General features: G+C 43.2%; 1 protein-coding gene across 1 annotated transcript; it reads left to right on the top strand.

The window, feature by feature from the left end:
• Positions 1 to 1,947: 1,947 nt before the first annotated feature.
• LOC119024745 lies at positions 1,948 to 3,191 on the top strand. The gene is made up of 2 exons (XM_037107814.1): positions 1,948 to 2,645; positions 2,758 to 3,191. The coding sequence occupies exons 1-2, from the start codon at positions 2,139 to 2,141 to the stop codon at positions 3,064 to 3,066; spliced, it is 816 nt and encodes a 271-aa protein (XP_036963709.1). The 5' UTR covers positions 1,948 to 2,138; the 3' UTR covers positions 3,067 to 3,191.
• The last annotated feature ends 15,327 nt before the right edge of the window (positions 3,192 to 18,518 follow it).

Genomic DNA, 18,518 nt, shown 5'->3' with positions numbered 1-18,518 from the left:
GGTTAAAGTGAGGGAAAGAAGGCAGGGTCTGATTCCATTTGTGTGTTTATGGCTGTCTTTGGGAGTGGAAGGAATGCAAAGTGATGGTAAGCAGAGGCTACAGAGGGTTACTGACCACTGCCGAGGGGGGTGGACTATTTTCTTCTTACAGTGTACCTGTGTGTATATCAACATCACGGTGTCCTTCCCTTTTTCCAGCAAATACAGAATCCAGACGAATCACTTGTTGTTAACGGTAAAATAGCATGATTAGTAAAGCATCAAGGAGGAAACAGAAGAGACGAGACAGATCCACTGGTGGGCTCTGTGACTCAGGATCATGATGGCCTCATCATTTTTATTCTGTCAATGACCAAACCCATGATGAAGCATTTCAGTCAATGTCACAAAAGTCAAGCCCTTGTTTCAAGGGCGAACACAGAGACAGACGGGGCAAGAATGCAGTGCAGAGGAATGTTTGTGAAGAGACGTGGTGTCCCGCAGAGGTGGAGGGGTGCATGATCAGCGGAGAGCCTTAGCCCAGGCAAGCTGCTGGTTTAAATGTATGCCGCCCGCCTGCAGTTGGGGTTTTGGTAAGAAGATACGGACTGTAACAGCAAAACTGACCTCTAACACGCATCACGACACAACCCAATGCGATAATAATGTACCCTTTCTACAAACATGCAGAGCATTCAGGTGGACTAGTCAGAACAGGACAGAACAGGTAAGAAGGGTTAATGCACATGCAGGTAAGTTGCAGAAAAAAAGTCCTGAGGAATGGACGTTGAGCTCAAACATTATAGCATGATGTGCTATTTTGCTGGACTGAAGTTGTTTGGGCAAAAAATATATTCCGGACTGCACTGATTTCAAATTCCTACAAATCTATGGTGACACGCGCATGTGTTGAGAGGCAGTCACAACTTTTATCATGGGTTACTATCACGCAAATGTGTGCTGATTCATATCTTCTAGACATTTAGCTGCTGCAGGGTTATCTATGGAGCACTAAAACTGCCAGAAGTCAGAAATTGAAGAAGAAATAAATAAGTGGCTCAGTAAATAGATTATTATGCATCAAAAATAATATCCTTTAATCAAAGTATAAAACGTGACATAAATGAATTTATCAGCTTCAGTTTGCCTCCGCATTTATTTACCTTTGTATTCATTCATCTATTCATCACTTTCCATCAACTTTAAACTCCAGTATACAGACGTGACCCTCATTTGCATAATGAAGCATAATCGGCCTGTTATGGGGACACAGGGAGGAACTGGCAAATGTCAGTCAGGCATGTGAGAGGTTTTGACCTTGAGGCAGCTTTCTGAACATGTCTGGACAGTGATTCCTGATGGATATTTAAGTGGGACATTCATCAGACATGCCTGTGAGATGAAATCTCACTAACTGTTGAGAACTAGTTGTCGTGCAGAACACTATAAATGTAACAACACAAATCCACTGCACTCGCTTTTTCTGTATTTGTTCTGCCATATACTGTACTGCATCATTCAGTCGCTGAAAGTTTGCCAAAGGCAGGCTGTTAAGTTCAGACACTTCTTGACATATAGGACGTAACAATCAATGTTACGTTAATGTTGTTTTACAGTGGATAACACATTTCTGTAAACCATGTTCACCTTTTCAGAACTCCTCAAACGGTTGTCTTTAATGCAGCGCAGCTGAGCGCCAAGTTAGTCCAACATCTAAAATAGAGTAATGCAGGTAAAACACTTGATACAATCTCAAGGTCAAGAACGAGAGCATTCTCTCCCATTAGTAAGGGAAAAGGGTTACTTGTCACTCAGTCAATAATGACTGTTGTCTTTGAACTATCTATTAATTGGTTTTATTATATTTATAATTGGGTCTGAACTTTTTGTTTTCTTGAGCTAATTTACATGTAGCAGATGGCAGAGAAAATACACTTTCATCCAACACACCGCTCCTACAGCGTCCTTGAAAATGTGCCGAGTAGATACCGGTTTGACAAAACTACAAGATATTTCTTTGTGCGCCTGCATGCTGTACCGAGTGACTGTTACAGTAGGAGGAACTTAAACAGTGGAGGAATGTCTCCTCAACAATGCAAGGAGATAAATGCTGCACAAGACAGGCCTCTGCATCAGATGCCTTCATTTAATACAGCGTCATGCAGACTGGCAGTGGCCCCGTCGGTCCAAGGTCCTACATCCCAGATGGAGAATATCTCAGACAGAACGCGAGCCGTCAGATTATACTTGTGATGTTGCTTTTGTGTTACCACCTTTGGTTTCAGTTGCACTTTCCATGTCCATGCAACTCCAGCAGGAACATCGCTCACTGCTACAGCTACATGTTTCTGCCATGTCTCATCATAGCCAGCATGATAATGTGGAGCGACAAGCGGCTTGGAAGAATCTTTAGGTACCTCTGCTACTACTCATCAGCCACAAAGAGAGGGTGCAGCTGCAGGGGGAAGTCCTGCTGCGACATCATCATATACGTTCTTCAGGCTACAGCGTCTGGATTTCTTTGGTGTGCGTCGGTGCTTGTCGATGGAGGCTGGTATTTGTGCTGTGGGAGCTCTGAAGAGGTGATGACTGTATCCTGTATGGAGGAGAGCCAGACCGGTCCAGCCGAGCAGGCGAGAAAAGCTCTCATGAAAAACCGGTCAATGGTGAGTAAAGCCCCTGCTGCCGCACCAAATGTGTTCCACAGGACAAAGTTAACAAAAAAAACCAAAAAAACAGTACATAATGAGAGGTGCTTGTTGTTGATATATTTGCCAGGTTTTGGGGTTAGTCTGCATCCTGCTGACTGTATCCTGCACGTTCATTTTGGCCCTGCCGTGGATGAGGTGGTGCACGGGGAGAAATCACTTCAGGGCAGCGTTTGAAGAGAACATACTGGACCAGACAGAAGTTATTTTGCAGAGGGAGATGAGGAGCATGGCTGTAGATGCTGTGAAAAAGTCCCTGACCCGTCTGTCCACCACTCAAACTGCAGACAATGCATTTTTCCCCTCTAAAAATGACGCCATGTCACAGAAGGAACCAGAAATGCTGACCGTAACTGACCAAATCTTTCAAAATTCATGATGTTTTTTTTTTTTTTTTTGCACTCAAACTGAACCACCACCAAACCTCTGTGCATGTACACTCCAGTTTGTACATGTATATGTATGATTGTAAAAAACAATTGAATTTATAGTGCTAATAAAAAAGTTTTCAACCCCTCCAATTTTTTTTTTTTTTTTTTTACAAAAACAACTCTCTAATGCCAACCTGATTTCTGAGTGACTGCATAAGTATTCACCCCCTTTAAAGTGACCGACTTAATTAATCAGAGGTCGAGTCAAGTGGTGATAATGTTAAACTGGAGTTTGCGCAAGTGCAGTGAATGTCTGTCAAGTGATGGCAGCGTAAAGACACATGTGTCTGGAGGTCCAGTCACTGGTTAGTCAGTGTTCCTCGCAAAAATGACACCATGAAGACAAAAGAAAACCCCAAGCAGCTCTGTGAAGATACTATTGAAAAGTATAATTCGGGGGATGGATACAAAATGTTGCCCAGGGTCTTCACCAGTGTGAGACTTTGTGGCTGAACTTGAAAAGGGCTGTTCACATCTGACCGCTGCGATCAAAGACGAGTAAGATTGCAGTGTCCAGCAGTGTGCAGCAATCACTTATTTTACATTACATATTTGTAATTAATCAACTCACCTGACATAAAGTTTTTTTTTCTTAAATATATATATATATATATATATATATATATATATATATATATATATATATATATATATATATATATACATACATATATATATATATATATATATATATATATATATATATATATATATATATATATATATATATATATATATATTTAATTGTCATCATGACAAAGGAATCATTGTCATCATGACAATGATTCCATTTATAAAAGCAATGAATCGCTGTATGTTATCAGTGTACACCAAGTGTGACAGTTGGGAGTTACATGTTGTAGAGCTGAACCCGAGGTGTGTATGAAGTATTTTGTTTGTATTGACACATTTTAGAAGTTAGATCAACTATTGTGTCCAGCTGCCTGTCACTAAAGAACACTGTGAAAACTGCTTTCAGAAAGTGTAATCAGTGTGCAGCTTACAGCCTGAATTCCAGAAAGAGTTTGGCACGCGGTTTGAAAATGTGTGTAAAAACAGAAGGCAATAATTTGCAAGTGAACCATCCATGAAGGTTTTACAAAGTGTTCCTAAACCTATGTGGTGAAATCCTTTATACAATCATGTGTTTAGTGGTGAACCTCCCTCCAGCAAAGATACCCCTTCATACCCGATCATGACACTATCAACAATTTACCTTTTGAATATAAAGATGTTATTATTAGCATGCCACAACTTTCCCAGTCTGTTGGTGTTTGTGGCACAGTAGATCATGTGTGAAGGTCACACTACTCTGCATTCACACTCGTCCTTGACATGACTTTCACTGTCCAAGAAATACCTTAAGTGAGCCCTGTTAGACTGGTGGAGAGAAGTTATGTTCCCTGATAAGGATCCTGATGATCTTTTGGATAACACCATATACAGAAACTGTAGGTGACTTTGTAGCTGCTGTTCTCTGAGTGAAGAGAGCTACTCCATATGTTTAAAGGAACATTTCCACCTGACAGATGGTATGGCTAATCATTAAGACTCACATGTAACTCTGGCACTTATCACACGGATTTTCATGTGGACCCAATATGAGAGGATATGAATTAAGGCCGATGCTACAAACAAACTTTCTACAAATGTACAACCTCTGAGCCAGACGGACAGCCAGTCGCTTTATGCTTCAGTGCAAGGTGCTCCCTTTAGCAAACCAAAAACATCACTGCTTAACTTTTGGATCCAGTGACAGGTCTGCCTTCTCCCAGATTCATCCTCCACTTTCTACTTCATGTTGTTTCACACTTTAACTTGAATGGTGGTTTCTACCAAACAATGTCTGTTTCCACAGCCAAGCAATACGTCCGTATGGGGCACTTCTTTCACTCCCGGCAGACTCACCAGGCTCTGTTGCTCACCCGGATTCCGCAGTTGTACATGAGCGTGTCACCAAGCCTGTCATGCAGGTGCAAGCTCTGAAGCCAGCAAACTGAACTTAAGATTTTTACAAGTGATAAGGTAATAATATAAACTTTGACATATTTAACGTTTCCTTAAATGAATAAAGGAAAATAAGTATAAATATAGTAAAACAGTATGAATTCGTGTCAGTTTGTAATTCACCTCATTCAGTCCTGAAAATGAAAAGTTTGTTTATTTACTTTGTAAAGTATGCACAGAGGGTTTTTTCCTCTTATTCAAATATCTTCCCAAAAACTACAGAGCGAACCTTCAATAAGACATAAGACATTTTTAGAGTGCAACCCTCACACACTAATGTTAATGGAAAGGCACAAGTTCACCAGGAAACAGAAGCATGATTGACAAGTCAGTGAGACAACATGGAAATGGAAAGTGGGAAATGATGAAGCTTCTGTCACTCTGCACGTTACTGACAGTTCAGTTGACATTAAAGTACATACAGGTGCCAAGAGCAAATTTTTTTTGTGTATATAAATCTTGAACAAATGGGCAGCATTCAGTCCACAAACCGTGTTGCATATAGTGACAGCGAAATCAAAACTGTGGACATGGTTAAACCACACTGCCACCTAGAGGTACACCCACACACTACCATTCCACATGTTGAGGAGGATGCTCTGCCACTGCCAGGTCTACCTGCATGCAGGCAGATGTGGCTTGTTCCAATCAGTGAAGCAGTGCGCCAACCCTACCTTCTTTTGTTTAAAGGGTTACAACAATGTTATGAACGCACTGTACAAATGCACTACTCCTGTTTGTCTTATGTTTAAAACTAAATTACTCAGCTTTATCAAAGCACATCAGAGTTGCATTTGAGTGTCCGAGGCAGATAGAGGGTGGAGCTGCAGAAATTGCAAAAGTGGAGTGTGATGTTGATGGAAGCTGGAGGTTGAGATGCAGCTGGCTGCCAGGAGCGATGGGTGAAGGCTGAGACTGGTGGGGCTGTAGGTGGATGTGGACAGTAACACTCTACTCATCCAGGAGCTGCAGGTGAAGAAGATGGAGGGATCAGGGCAGATTCTTGGCATTTGCAGGCAGAGGACAGAGGCTTGGACTGCACTTTTTCTTCCAGAGCCTGCAGGTCAAAGGCAGGACTTGGCGGGGACCAATAGGTGGAGGACATGTGTTGTAGCAATCTGTCAGAATCAACAGGTGGAGGATGCGATGGATGCCTCTGACAGCTTGCGGGTGGAGGATTGTGCTGCAGCTGTGTGCTAGAAAATGCCGCTCAAGGTGACCGCTGCAGAATAGTGGCAGAGGGTGGAGGTGGAGGTGTGTGCTGTGTCAGTCTGCCCTAGATCGACAGGTGGAGGCAGCAGTGTAGGTTTTGAAGCTGTAGGTGGGGTTAAGTAGAGGCAGAGGGTGGAGGCTGCTGCTGGGTCTGCAGGTGGTCTGCAGGTGTCTGTTCTTGCTGGAGGACGGAGGTGGATGGTCTGCAGCTATCTGCCAGAATCTGGTGGAGGCAGCGGCTGTAACTTACTGGCAGAAGCTTTAGGTGGAGGCTTGTGTTCCACCTGTCTATGCAAGTCATACTCTGGTACAACAGCAGGAGGAGATGGGCGGCACCATATAGTCTTTCCAGTTTTCCGGTGACAGAAAGTCTCTGACGTCTCCTTTTTTTGGATGCTTCTGGCGTGCTAGTCAAAGCCAAGTTGATGACTGAGGAGGAAATCGTGAATCAGCTGGAACAGACGGGAAGTGGTGCTCAACTGGTGTAGCTTATGGATCATCAAATACCGCTGGATGGTGTTGAAAGCATAGCTGAAGTCCAAAAAACAGAATACTGGAGTAAGCCAGTCAGGCCACAGCATCCTCTGTGCCCCTTCTAGCCTTATAGTTGTGGGATGACATCACTTCCGTCCACTGATTACAAGCCGACACACCAATACTGCAGCATTCTTCAGAACTCTGTCAAATACGTGAGCATACTTGAATGCTGCCTTACGTTTATGCACACCCTGAAACTCACACTCAGACGTACACACCCACAAACGCAATAACGGTGATTTGATATAGAACTTGTCCGGCCCAGCTTGGAGATGGCGTCACTCGCCAAATCTCTTTCACTCTCTTCCATGTTTATTCAGCACTTCACTGCTCTCTATCCCGTCTTGTTTCCTGCTGAGCGCCTATTAAAATTCCCCTTAATTATGAAACATAGGTGTCAGAGTGTTTTGGGGTTGTGGGCGCTAAAGATTTCTTCTCCGCTTGGGTATTACAATGTGCGTTAATGATATTTGGATGTACAATACATGCTGATGTATTTGCATTTTCACTTGTTGATCTGCTAACCCATGGACATCTTGAGGCTCTCAGCTGTCCATCAGTGAAGCCTCTTTTAATCCTTTTGCTTTAGCAGGGAGACGAGTAGACTGAGGCGAACAGTCCTGAAATGGGACTGCAGAAGCGTGGAGGGGGAAGCTCCTCCTGCTGATCACACAGCTAGGCAAATGTTCACATGTAAACAAATCAGGATTTCCCTTTGATTTCCAGTGTGCCAGGGCTCATTCCCCGTCTGTGTGCTGCAGTGATGTTGCTTTCTTCATGAAAGTTCCCTGGTTTATGACTATCGCTTCAAATGTTTCCCTAACTACAGTGATCAGAGAACACTTTGACCTCGGGGTCGGCAATATGAACATTAATATCACGGTATCATATGTAAACAGTCACCCGAAACTAAGAAATACTCAGCTCACTCATTTGACATTGCACAGGAACTTTAGAGAGGAAACAAGATTTTCAAGAAAATATATGTATGCTTCAAAAAAGTATAGAAATAAGTCATAGGCCGACATGTGTTTTGGGAGGAATAGCCGTCCAGAAGAGGTAGATGCATCTGTTCAAGGGGCAGGAGCATTTATTTGTAGATGATCCAAAGAATATTTACACATGGAAGTAGGTACAGTAGTCGGCCACCAGGGGGCATGTCTGTCTAACATGTCACAGCATACTTTTTCAAACTTTGGTCTTTTGCAAGTCCAGCCCCTCTTTAATTATTCAGGCCACCCACATCAGTCACCATTGATAATCAAGACAAGGAAAAATTGATTTTTGATTTATTTGAAATAAGGGATTCAGCAGATCATCTCTCAGACCTTCGTGTCAGCACTGTTCTTTCTCTTGCTTTCCCCCATCAACACTCTCACACTCATCAAAGACTACATTTGTCCATATTAGTTCAGTTATATAAATTAAATGAAAAATGGTTTCAGAGTTTGAGCAACATTTTCATATCAATTTTCTACCTCTACTTCTGTCTTATCACTTTAAACCACAGGGTACAAACAGAGGTCAACATGCGCATGCTTGTCTAAGAAAATCTGATGATTTAGTGTATAGCCTTTGCAAGGCACCCACGCCATCATTTAGTGTACAGGTTTATTGATCCCTATTAGATCATTGTCAGAATAGAAAGTCATGAACAGAGCTGCTTTGATTTTTATGCCTTTTATATTTGAAGACTCTAAGCTCACAATGTATGGTTGATGGACAGGTCAGGTCTCCATGCTAACAAATGTTGAAAGGCCAGTACAACTCTTCATTTCTGCACTCATGAGAATAGAAGTTAAAGAGACACCATGTAGTTTTTGGAGAAGAAATTCAAACTCAGGATCTAAATATTTAGAATATTTTTCAGATATGTCAGAAACATTTACTTTTTCCAAAACTGAACACTGTGTGGAGCTAGAAAGGTGGCAGGGTCTGCCACATGTAAAAAAAAAAGTATGAAACTAGGTTGTCCTTTAAGGAACGCTTCTCTGTTCTTTGGAAGCAAAAGGAACGACACAAAAGCTCTGGAGCTCAAAAGCCATACAGGCCACAGGGATACTCTTCGGCACATTTGGGCACAGTGTCACCTTGGAGTCATCCCAAGTTAAGTTAAGTTGGACACAAGATGGATGCACGGATAAAACACTATGGTTTTAACAGGAGAAGTGAGTGGTTGTCCTGCCTGTTTTTTTTATTTATTTATTTTTTATAAAAGACACCACAGTTTCATTGTCTGTCCTCATCAGGACACAATGCTGTAGAGCTGAGGAGAAGAGAGCTGACATGCTGCAAGTCCAGTAGTGAAACGCCTTCCTCTGTAACAGCCTGACAGCACTACAGGGATCATAGATGCCATCGAGCCATCCAGAGGTGCAGCTTGCATCCCAGCTCAAATTAAGCAGGCTGTGGTTAAACAGGCTGAGAAGCTGAGGGAGAACTGCTGGCTGACTGACCTGGGGGAAGGACTGTCGCCCTCTGGTTGGCTGGAGGGGAAAGGCATCACCTGTCTGCCTTCATTCATCTGACATGAAGTTTTTTGAACGGGAACTTGACTTTGTGCTGACTTCGACATATTCCTACAGTGCCTGGGAGCCCTGGAAGAGGGAGGCTCTGCCCAACAGATTGGGCTGTGGGTAGTGATATGGAGGCTTGGTGTCTCTGTGCCACCGCTGTAAGATGCCAGCTCTCTGCCGAGGGAGAGCACTGCACAGCAGGACACCCAGAAACTCTAATCCATGGCACTTCTAACCTCATTGAGAAGAAATGCCAGTGTCCCGAAGTCCTCGAGACACACAGCTCAAAATGTCTGAAGCGTGATGACGGAGCTCGGTGCACAGCCACACTGCTAATGTCACCTCCAACTGCCATATGTCGAGGATAAAGTCACCCAAAAAATTAAAGTTCAGTCAGTATCTACTCATCTTCATGCAGATGGAAAGTTTTTGTCGTCAACAAAACATTTTCTGTGCTAAACATTATTGCTGCATTGTCCTAAAATTAAATGGCGATGGAGAAGAAGTTTTTTAAGCCATAACTGTCATTGCAGTTGCTAAGCTAAAAAACGTTCATCCACCGGTCGGTGTAAATATATTTTATTTTGCTGTGAAGCTGTCCTTGTCCAGCATGAGTCTGAGTAGATAATATATGAACTCTGGCACAAAAAGTTCAGGAACATGGGCAGGCGGTTTTTGACTGTTGGTCCCATCTCACTTTCCTCCCTTGTCTCTAGCCTCTGGGATTGTCTGCCCCTCGCTGATGTGTTTCACCTATGTATTGTTATAGTGAATACCTGTTTTACTATCCCTCACTCTGATCTTTCCTCTTTTGTTCTCTTGCCTTTTGATTTTGTACTTTCTTTTTATTCTGACTTTGCCTCCTGTTGTTCTTCATGTGTTTTGGTCTCTTGGATTTTTTTGGTTTCGTTTTCGGACATTTACATTCAGGGCATTTGGCAGGCGCTTTTGTCCAAAGCAAGTGACAATAAGTACATTTGTCACAAAAAAGAAACCACACCATATTGCTGTCACATTGCCAACCTTGTTGCTTTATTTTTGGATTTCACTGACTTTGGTTATTGGCTTTATTTCATTAAAGCTCACCTGCTGGCTTGTGTGTCTTGCATTTGGGTCCCGGTGAAAAACTGTAAGATCTGTGAGTCAGTGAATGTAGCCTAAAATCGCAAGTTTTCCTCAAAGGGCTTCAGAGTTTGTATATATGACAGCACACATTACAGTTAGTGTTATTATTCCTACTATCCACTCAGTGCTATTTGTTGCTTAGGTAACTCTTCAATGCTGCTTTAGTAACTTGTGAGTGTGTATGTACCCCTCCTTCTGTCTCCCTCTCCCCATGTATTTACCCTCCTTTGCCTTCTGTCTCCAGCATGAGGAGCTGCTTCACATGGAGATCGAGAGAACGGCAGTCAAAGAGAATACTCTCGCTGTGACTGGCCGCCCGCTGGAGCCCAGAGACATGCAAAGGTCCTCCAGAAAGTGGCACAAACTTAGCGAGCACGCTCACACACACACACACACACACACAGTTTGGCTGAACAGATGGTCCACTCTCTGGACGGAAGTGAGGCCTGTGTTGTGGGATTCAAACAGTTTGGCTTTGTGAATAATCTCTGACTGGGTATGTGTCTGCTCTGCGGTTCAGATGTCACGGTGTGTGCTGTGCTGTTTTCACGCGGACCATATTGCGATCCCTTGTTTAACTTTCTCAGATGTACACTGCAGACTATGAGATACAGAATAACCACATCGATTTTCAAGACATAGAAATGGGTTCCGTTGAAATGATACAAAAAGCAATTCACCTCACACATTCAAAACAAAGACTTCAGTCAGTTTTAAAAGAGGGTTTTTGTGCAAATGTGACTTTCAGCGACATAGTTTTGTTAACTTTGTAAACATACAAACTTGAAACTGTTCTTATTCTAATGTTCTTTTGAATCTCACTTAATCGTAAAACAGTGGCTGGCAGTGGTAAAACAAAACTTGATGTGCTGTGGCATTTTCCTTTTCTTTGTGTCTGTTTCTTATTTTCATGTGATGTATCAATATTACTTTACCACAATGATGCCACGGAAACAATCATTTTCGGCCTCTCTAGAGCTACAGTCATGCACTTTTCGTACCGCTGTGCATTTCTGAGTTTGTTAGTACTGTAAATGTTATAATTCTGACTTTGATTTTCTTCTCCAACTACCCAGTGCCCCTTAAAACCCAGAGGAGTCGACATTCTGAACATGAGAGACACTTTGCTGATTTTATGTAAGACACTTTTAACACTGCTGAGTGTGCGTGGAACACTAATGAGCACATTACAGTTTTTACTTTTACTTTTTTTAAACTCTTAACACAGACTCACACCTACAAAACACAATTGGCCAAAAGGATAGTTTTCTTCTCAAAAACACATTTTGTTAAATATGTACTAACTCTTCGTTTCAAAACAGAACACATCTGTCTCTGCACACACTAACTTTACCAAAACACTGGAAATCTGACTCAGAATGAAATCATTTTGTCAAAGAATAACACTTGTTTTCACTTCACAAGGTACATGCAGTCAATCAGTGTAAACCAGGTTTCAAAATGCTGGCTATTGTTGACATTACAAAAACTGCATAGACTTTCATGTTTCAGTTTTACAGGTATTTGCATGCAAAACATGCAATCCACTGTTTTTACACTAAATTTCTTGGTTGGGAACTGTATGTCCACATGTAATGTTCACATTCAAAAGCATTCCAGTAAAAAGCCAATCTGTTTTTTTTTCCTTTACTGTTCACAACAGGAGGTACAGTAGAAATACTGTTTACAATATGATAGAACAGAAAAAGTTTTACAGTATTGCTTACAGTGAACAAAATATCCATGAAACAGCAAAAAGCCCAGATAAAAAGAGTATCTGGTTACTGTATCTAATCTCTGCGATCTTCAGGGTTAGGACACATGTTTTCATCAACGTCGCATCTGATATCATCCAAGACGATGCACCTGGGATAAAACCGCTTGGTTTGTCGGATCCACGCTTGGCAATCATCAACTGAGATGTTCCTGCAGCCAGCATTCATGGCTTCAAGGAGGGACATCTGGTCATGTGGCTGATGGTCATAAACCTTCCACCAACATGCAGAGGAGAACTCCTCTATGGGGCTGAGGAAAGGTGAATAGGGTGGAAGGAAGAGACGTACCAGTCTTGGGTGGACTTCAATCCATGTTATTATTGCTTGCGAATGATGGAAAGCCACATTGTCCCAGGTGATTACAAAGGTCCTCATGTTTTCACCCTTCTGATCCGGCTCTGGAACCAGGCGCTGGTGGAGATCATTAAGAAAAGCAAGGAGGCGCTCGGTATTGTAGGGTCCAACCTGACATCTGTGAAGGAGTTCCACATATATTTAAGGGAGCAGTGTAGAGCTGCTTCATCTGCGCTCTGTGTTTGGACAATGTCCGCGTAATGGTTGTGAGGCTGATGCTATCGATATTGTCAAATATCTCACGGTCCTCAATTCTAGCTTGAATTTCATGCAGTTTTATTGCATTATTTGCAACAACCATTTCTACAATGGCAAGGTCTTGATCGTTACTGAGAAGCTTTCCACTTCCCCCAGAGGGAGGAACACGTTGCATTCTTTAGAGGGACAAAAAAAAAGCAACATTTGCATTACTGTATGGCCTTATTGACATGTCAAGTGAGAATAGAGACAATCCATGTAAAATGCAATACTTACCTGCTGGTTTGTTGAAAGATGCATATGATGGAGGCAACCGTCGACCGCCTCAAATTGGGCTGCACTCTTTCACCAGCCTCTCTTAGAGAAAGACTGTGGTTGATTACCTGGTCAGTTATAGTGGCACACATTTTATCATTGACTACTGTTCTTGCAGCCCTTGGAATGCCACCACCACCATGCATTCTTACACCTCTGCCTTCCCCTCTCCCTGGCCCTGCTCCTCTCACTGCACCTGCACCTCTCACTGCACCTCTCACCTCTCACTGCACCTCTCACCTCTCACTGCACCTGCAACTGTCACTGCACCTCTCACCTCTCACTGCACCTGCACCTCTCACTGCACCTGCACCTCTCACTGCACCTCTCACTGCACCTCTCACCTCTCTCTGCACCTGCACCTCTCACCGCACCTCTCACTGCACCTCTCACCTCTCACTGCACCTGCACCTGTCACTGCACCTCTCACTGCACATCTCACTGCACCTGTACCTCTCACTGCACTTCTCACTGTACCTCTCACTGCACTTCTCACTGCACCTCTCACTGCACCTCTCACTGCACCTGTCACTGCACCTCTCACTGCACCTGCACCTCTCACTGCACCTCTCACTGCACATCTCACTGCACCTGCACCTGTCACTGCACCTCTCACTGCACCTGCACCTGTCACTGCACCTCTCACTGCACCTGTTCCTCTCACTGCACATCTCACTGCACCTGCACCTGTCACTGCACCTCTCACTGCACTTGCACCTGTCACTGCACATCTCACTGCACCTGTACCTCTCACTGCACATCTCACTGCACCTGCACCTCTCACTGCACCTGCACATCTCACTGCACCTGCACCTCTCACTGCACCTCTCACTGCACCTCTCACTGCATGTCTCACTGGGCCTGCTCTTCTCCCTGGGCCCCTTGCTCTTACTCTTCCTCGTCCAGACATTACAGTGTTTGTCTTTTTCTGTTTCTGTTTCCAAAAACATCACTCCTCAAAGTCCTCCTTTTAACCCCTGCCACTGAGTCTAAGCCAGACTGGAATCAGCTGTGGTTGGCCCAATTTAACCAACATAAATCAGCTGTGTGTCAATTATTCAATTGTTCGTTTATTATCAGCTGAGATATATTGTTTTTGAACTGATATCATTGCAGAAGAAAACATTGCAGAAAACTGTGATGAGACACCAGTATGTGGGTGGCCCAACTGTGGTGCCCTCTTGTGGTCAGATCATGTTGAGTTTCATCACCTCAGGCTGATTGTACTGAGTTGATATACTTGCAGTGCCACAACTTGATTGTGGCACTGCATCTTAAGAGCGATGAAATCATTAGCTGAGAACTGTACTCAGTGCTTTTATACTGAAGCAACAGGAAGTCCATTTATTAAATGAAAATCTATCCATTCTGTTTCATCCAAACAGGCAAGAGCCTGCACTGAAAACCTTCTTAATCTTGTGTTATATAACCTTCCCCACTAGCTAAAGAGAATACAGCTGTTTGATCACAAGGCTGTGTCCTGCTGCTGGAGCACTGCTGAGGTGGCGAAGCCTTTCAAAAACATACGTTCCAATTATTTCGATTTATTTGTGATTATGTTATTTGATGTTCATGTAGCTAAAACTACTTCCACTTCTCCACCAGGGTGAGCAAGCCATCAGTCACAAGCAATCCGCACCAGTTTTGTATTAATTATTATCTCTAACAAGAAAATGTACTCATAGTATACATAATTTAATGTGTTCTCACAAACAAACTTGAATTGATTCCAGGATTGGACTGAGCTGGAACTCTCTGGGCTCCTGGTTTTATATCGTTAGAGATTCTGAGTCTCCATCTATTTGTTTTGACTTTTTTTAAATCCTGCACTGAGATGTACTTTAATAGTGTATTACTAAACCTGGGGCTCCCAGGGACTTACAATTACTTTTTGGACCTTTCCACTGAATGCTTTTTTTATGTTAAAGATTTCTCAGACAAATAAAAGATTGTTAAAAGTTTCTTATCGGTCTTTTACATACATTGAATATGTTTTCCTTCCCACAGGGTGTATGACTTATGGCTAAGTGTTGTCATAACACACTGTTTTTCCCTTTAGAAAGATATGTTTTCCTGTCTTTGTCTTGTCATTGGCATTGTCCACTGTGGCGTAGTGATGAGAGGCCTGATGTCTGCGTACACTCAGTCAGTGGCAACAACACTATTGGTTGTTCCCAAGGTGCTAAATAATACATCCATGTCGCCAGCTCATCTGACTGAGCTGCCCTGGAGGCACAGGAGAGAGTGAAACTAGAGAAACTTAGGTTAAAAACAATTTGTACAGAGGACAGAACACGTCAAAGTTAGCGCAGTTATTTCTGTTCAGTAAGGAACTGTCTGTGTGTGTGTGTGTGTGTGTGTGTGTGTGTGTGTGTGTGTGTGTGTGTGTGTGTGTGTGTGTGTGTGTGTCAGAGGCCCTGCAGAGAGAGAGAGACAGCTGACAGGGAGGAGCAGTGGCTGCAGGAGCCGGATGAGAATGAGTTTGATGCCCTGCCAGAGGAGGAGAAGGAGTGTTTTATCCAGCAGAGAGAAACTAAAACAGTAGAAGAAACTCAGTTATTGACTGCCAGACGGGCGGACATGAAATTCTGGTGTTTTCACCTTCTGTTTTTTCCTATCAGTTTTCCTGTGAGGGGTCCCAAGTCAAGTTGTTGTAACACTAAACTGGACAAACAATTCATTTAAGTCAGTTGAATGTTTACCTGCGCTGGGGTGCTGCGCGTTGCTGAGATTTAATCATTACCATAATCAAATGCCCTTCTGTTGTTTGTCTAGTCTGAGTCACAGAAATGCTACCAAAGATTAAAAAGAAAATGTTGACACCATGGAGCCTTCAGCCCTGCTGTCACAAAATCAGCAGACACAGAGACAAGTTCAGCAGAGTCAGAAGTGGTGTGAGAACAGTGAGAGTGAGTCCTCTGTCCAGGCCCAGCAGTCCCCTTTTGCACTCGCTCCAACTGTAGATGCAGCACCAGCCACCCAAATATGCCTGATTGTTTCATTGAGATTCATGCATTACTCCATAACAAAACAACCAAAATCTCTATTCTGGGCCGCGACCCATCCTCCATCCAAGATTCGTGGAGGTCTGTTCAGAAGTTTTTGTGAAATCCTGCTGACAAACCAACCAGCGCACAGACACAGGGGAAAACAGAACCTCCTCAGCAGAGCTAAATATTGCTTGTACAGCTGCCAGTGACAACACCAGAGCACTGCTTTACTGTGACAGACATATAGAGGGAATAAGAAATGAAGTGAGACACTAAAACTGTCCTCCAGTGACTAATACAAGGGGCAGTCGAGGGAAGGTGACGGTCACTAATTCAATACCTACAACCAAAACTACCATTTTATGATTCTATGATCATTAATTTCAGAGCTCTTAATTCACACTTGTGCAACATTGAACAGACAGCATGTTCAAATGCCTTTTATTTATTCATAAACAGTTACAACGACAGAGAATATTTCGCCTGACATATTATTCATTATTTGAATGGTTCTTAATTAAATTATTCATTTATTTAAAAAGATCTCTGTTAGCTCAATGTCCTTAGCATCAATCTTGTCAACATATTATCATCAATCTATATAAGAAATTGTTAAAAAATCATTTTCAACAGTTACGACAGCCGCAGTTTTCATTCAAAAGGAGCAATTCATGTTTCAAAAGTACCAGGACAATCCCAGAGACTTCTCTGCTTCCATGTGATCCCCCTTCTTGTTGCCTCTCTCCTGTGGACTGATTGCCTGGACTTCACTGTTGACAAGAGCAGCTTTGCCTCTCCGTGTTTCCAGGCGGTGTCAGAGGCCAGCGTGGATGTTTGCTATGAACCTCATCAACTGGGGGGAGTGAGAGGCCAGCTGAGCCCGTCCTCAGGCGTCGGAGGCGAATACATCTTCGCCTTAAATGAGATCTGCCTCCCTCCTAGAGCCCACTTAGCGTCGGGGCCGGTCGCGACGTCAGCTACGCCCGCTCTTTCCAAGTTGGGAACGAATGATTAGAGAGCCTGTGAAATGAGCTGTTTGAAAAGTGGAATTCTTGTGCGACACAGAATGAAAGTGATTAATAATCCAACACAGCCACCGTGCAGAAAGCCAATGCATTACAGTCTGGAGCTGTGTGAGCAATATTTAAGGCAAGGCAAGTTTATTTGTGTAGCACGATTCAGACACAAGGCAACTCAAAGTGCTTTACAGGCACACACAAATGACATTAAAAGACATAAAATTTCATTTAAAAGACATTAAACATTGCATTAATCAGCAGCATCCAGCAGACTATGACTCTTCACCCCTCCAGCTTTATTTCATTAGCTTCACTTTGTTCATTTATCTTTTAAAATCTGTAATTGATTTAACCTTGGCCTTATTTACCTGGTTCCAAAGTAAAAATATTTCACTGTCAAAGGAACGGACACCATCCCATCTAAAAAGCTGGTTTGGCCAGCTGACCATCTCCAGCCAGCGCTCTGAGGGCCAACACAAACCCTGAGGACATACTGCCCTCTGTGTGCATACGCATTGTAATTATCAACGGCCATCTGACAGACAGTTTGAAGATAGTCTGGTGATACAAAGATTGTATGCATTTAACAAACTGACACTAAAGTCCGTCCTCTCCAGAGGACCCGTACAGAACAGGGGAGCTAACTCTGTCAAAAGCCTTTTCGATGTCCAGGCTGACCAGAGCTGCACTCTTCAGCCTGGTCTGTGATGTCAGCTACAATTTGCGGTGGTTTGTTGTTGGACCCGAAAGCAGAAACCGAGCCAGGGAAAGAGTTGTAAGTAAATTTATGAGGTTGCTCGGGTAAACTGGGTGTGGTGGAGGAAGTCTCAGGGTCAGAGCTGGGGCTGGGGCTGGGGCGCTCTGGCCGAGAGTGTAAATGCTTTTAAAATTTCCTCTAGTTGTTGCGTCTTTTTTTTTAATGATGCTTCAGTTAATTTATTAATCCAATGCCTGAACTCTGATGTTGACACAAGAAATACAAATGTGTTATAAATATCATTCGAATGAAGGGAATGCACCCTGCAGAGGACACACGCACTGTCACTGCGCACTCATTTCCACATGGGGGCAATCATGTGCAGTGAGTTTACCTCTCCCTCTGCTCCACTGATGTGAGGGAGAGACATCATTTGCTTCGCTTTTGTGTGCATTGTGGTCATCCTTTTTAACCAGCGTGTCAGAGTGTCGCCTTTCCACCACGAGTTAATTTGTCCAAACTACCCTGTGTGCTGTTAGACACACGGCACAGTGCGGGCATCACCAGCTACTCAGCTGAAAGGGCAGAGCTGGAGGACATGCTCATTATTAAAGGTTAGATCTGTCTCTCTCTCTGTCTCACACACACACACACA

Source organism: Acanthopagrus latus, chromosome 8 (genome assembly GCF_904848185.1).
Source record: "Acanthopagrus latus isolate v.2019 chromosome 8, fAcaLat1.1, whole genome shotgun sequence".
Classification (NCBI taxonomy): Eukaryota; Metazoa; Chordata; class Actinopteri; order Spariformes; family Sparidae; genus Acanthopagrus; species Acanthopagrus latus.
Note: the sequence above shows the minus strand (reverse complement) of the source record. Positions and strands in the feature narration are given on the sequence as shown.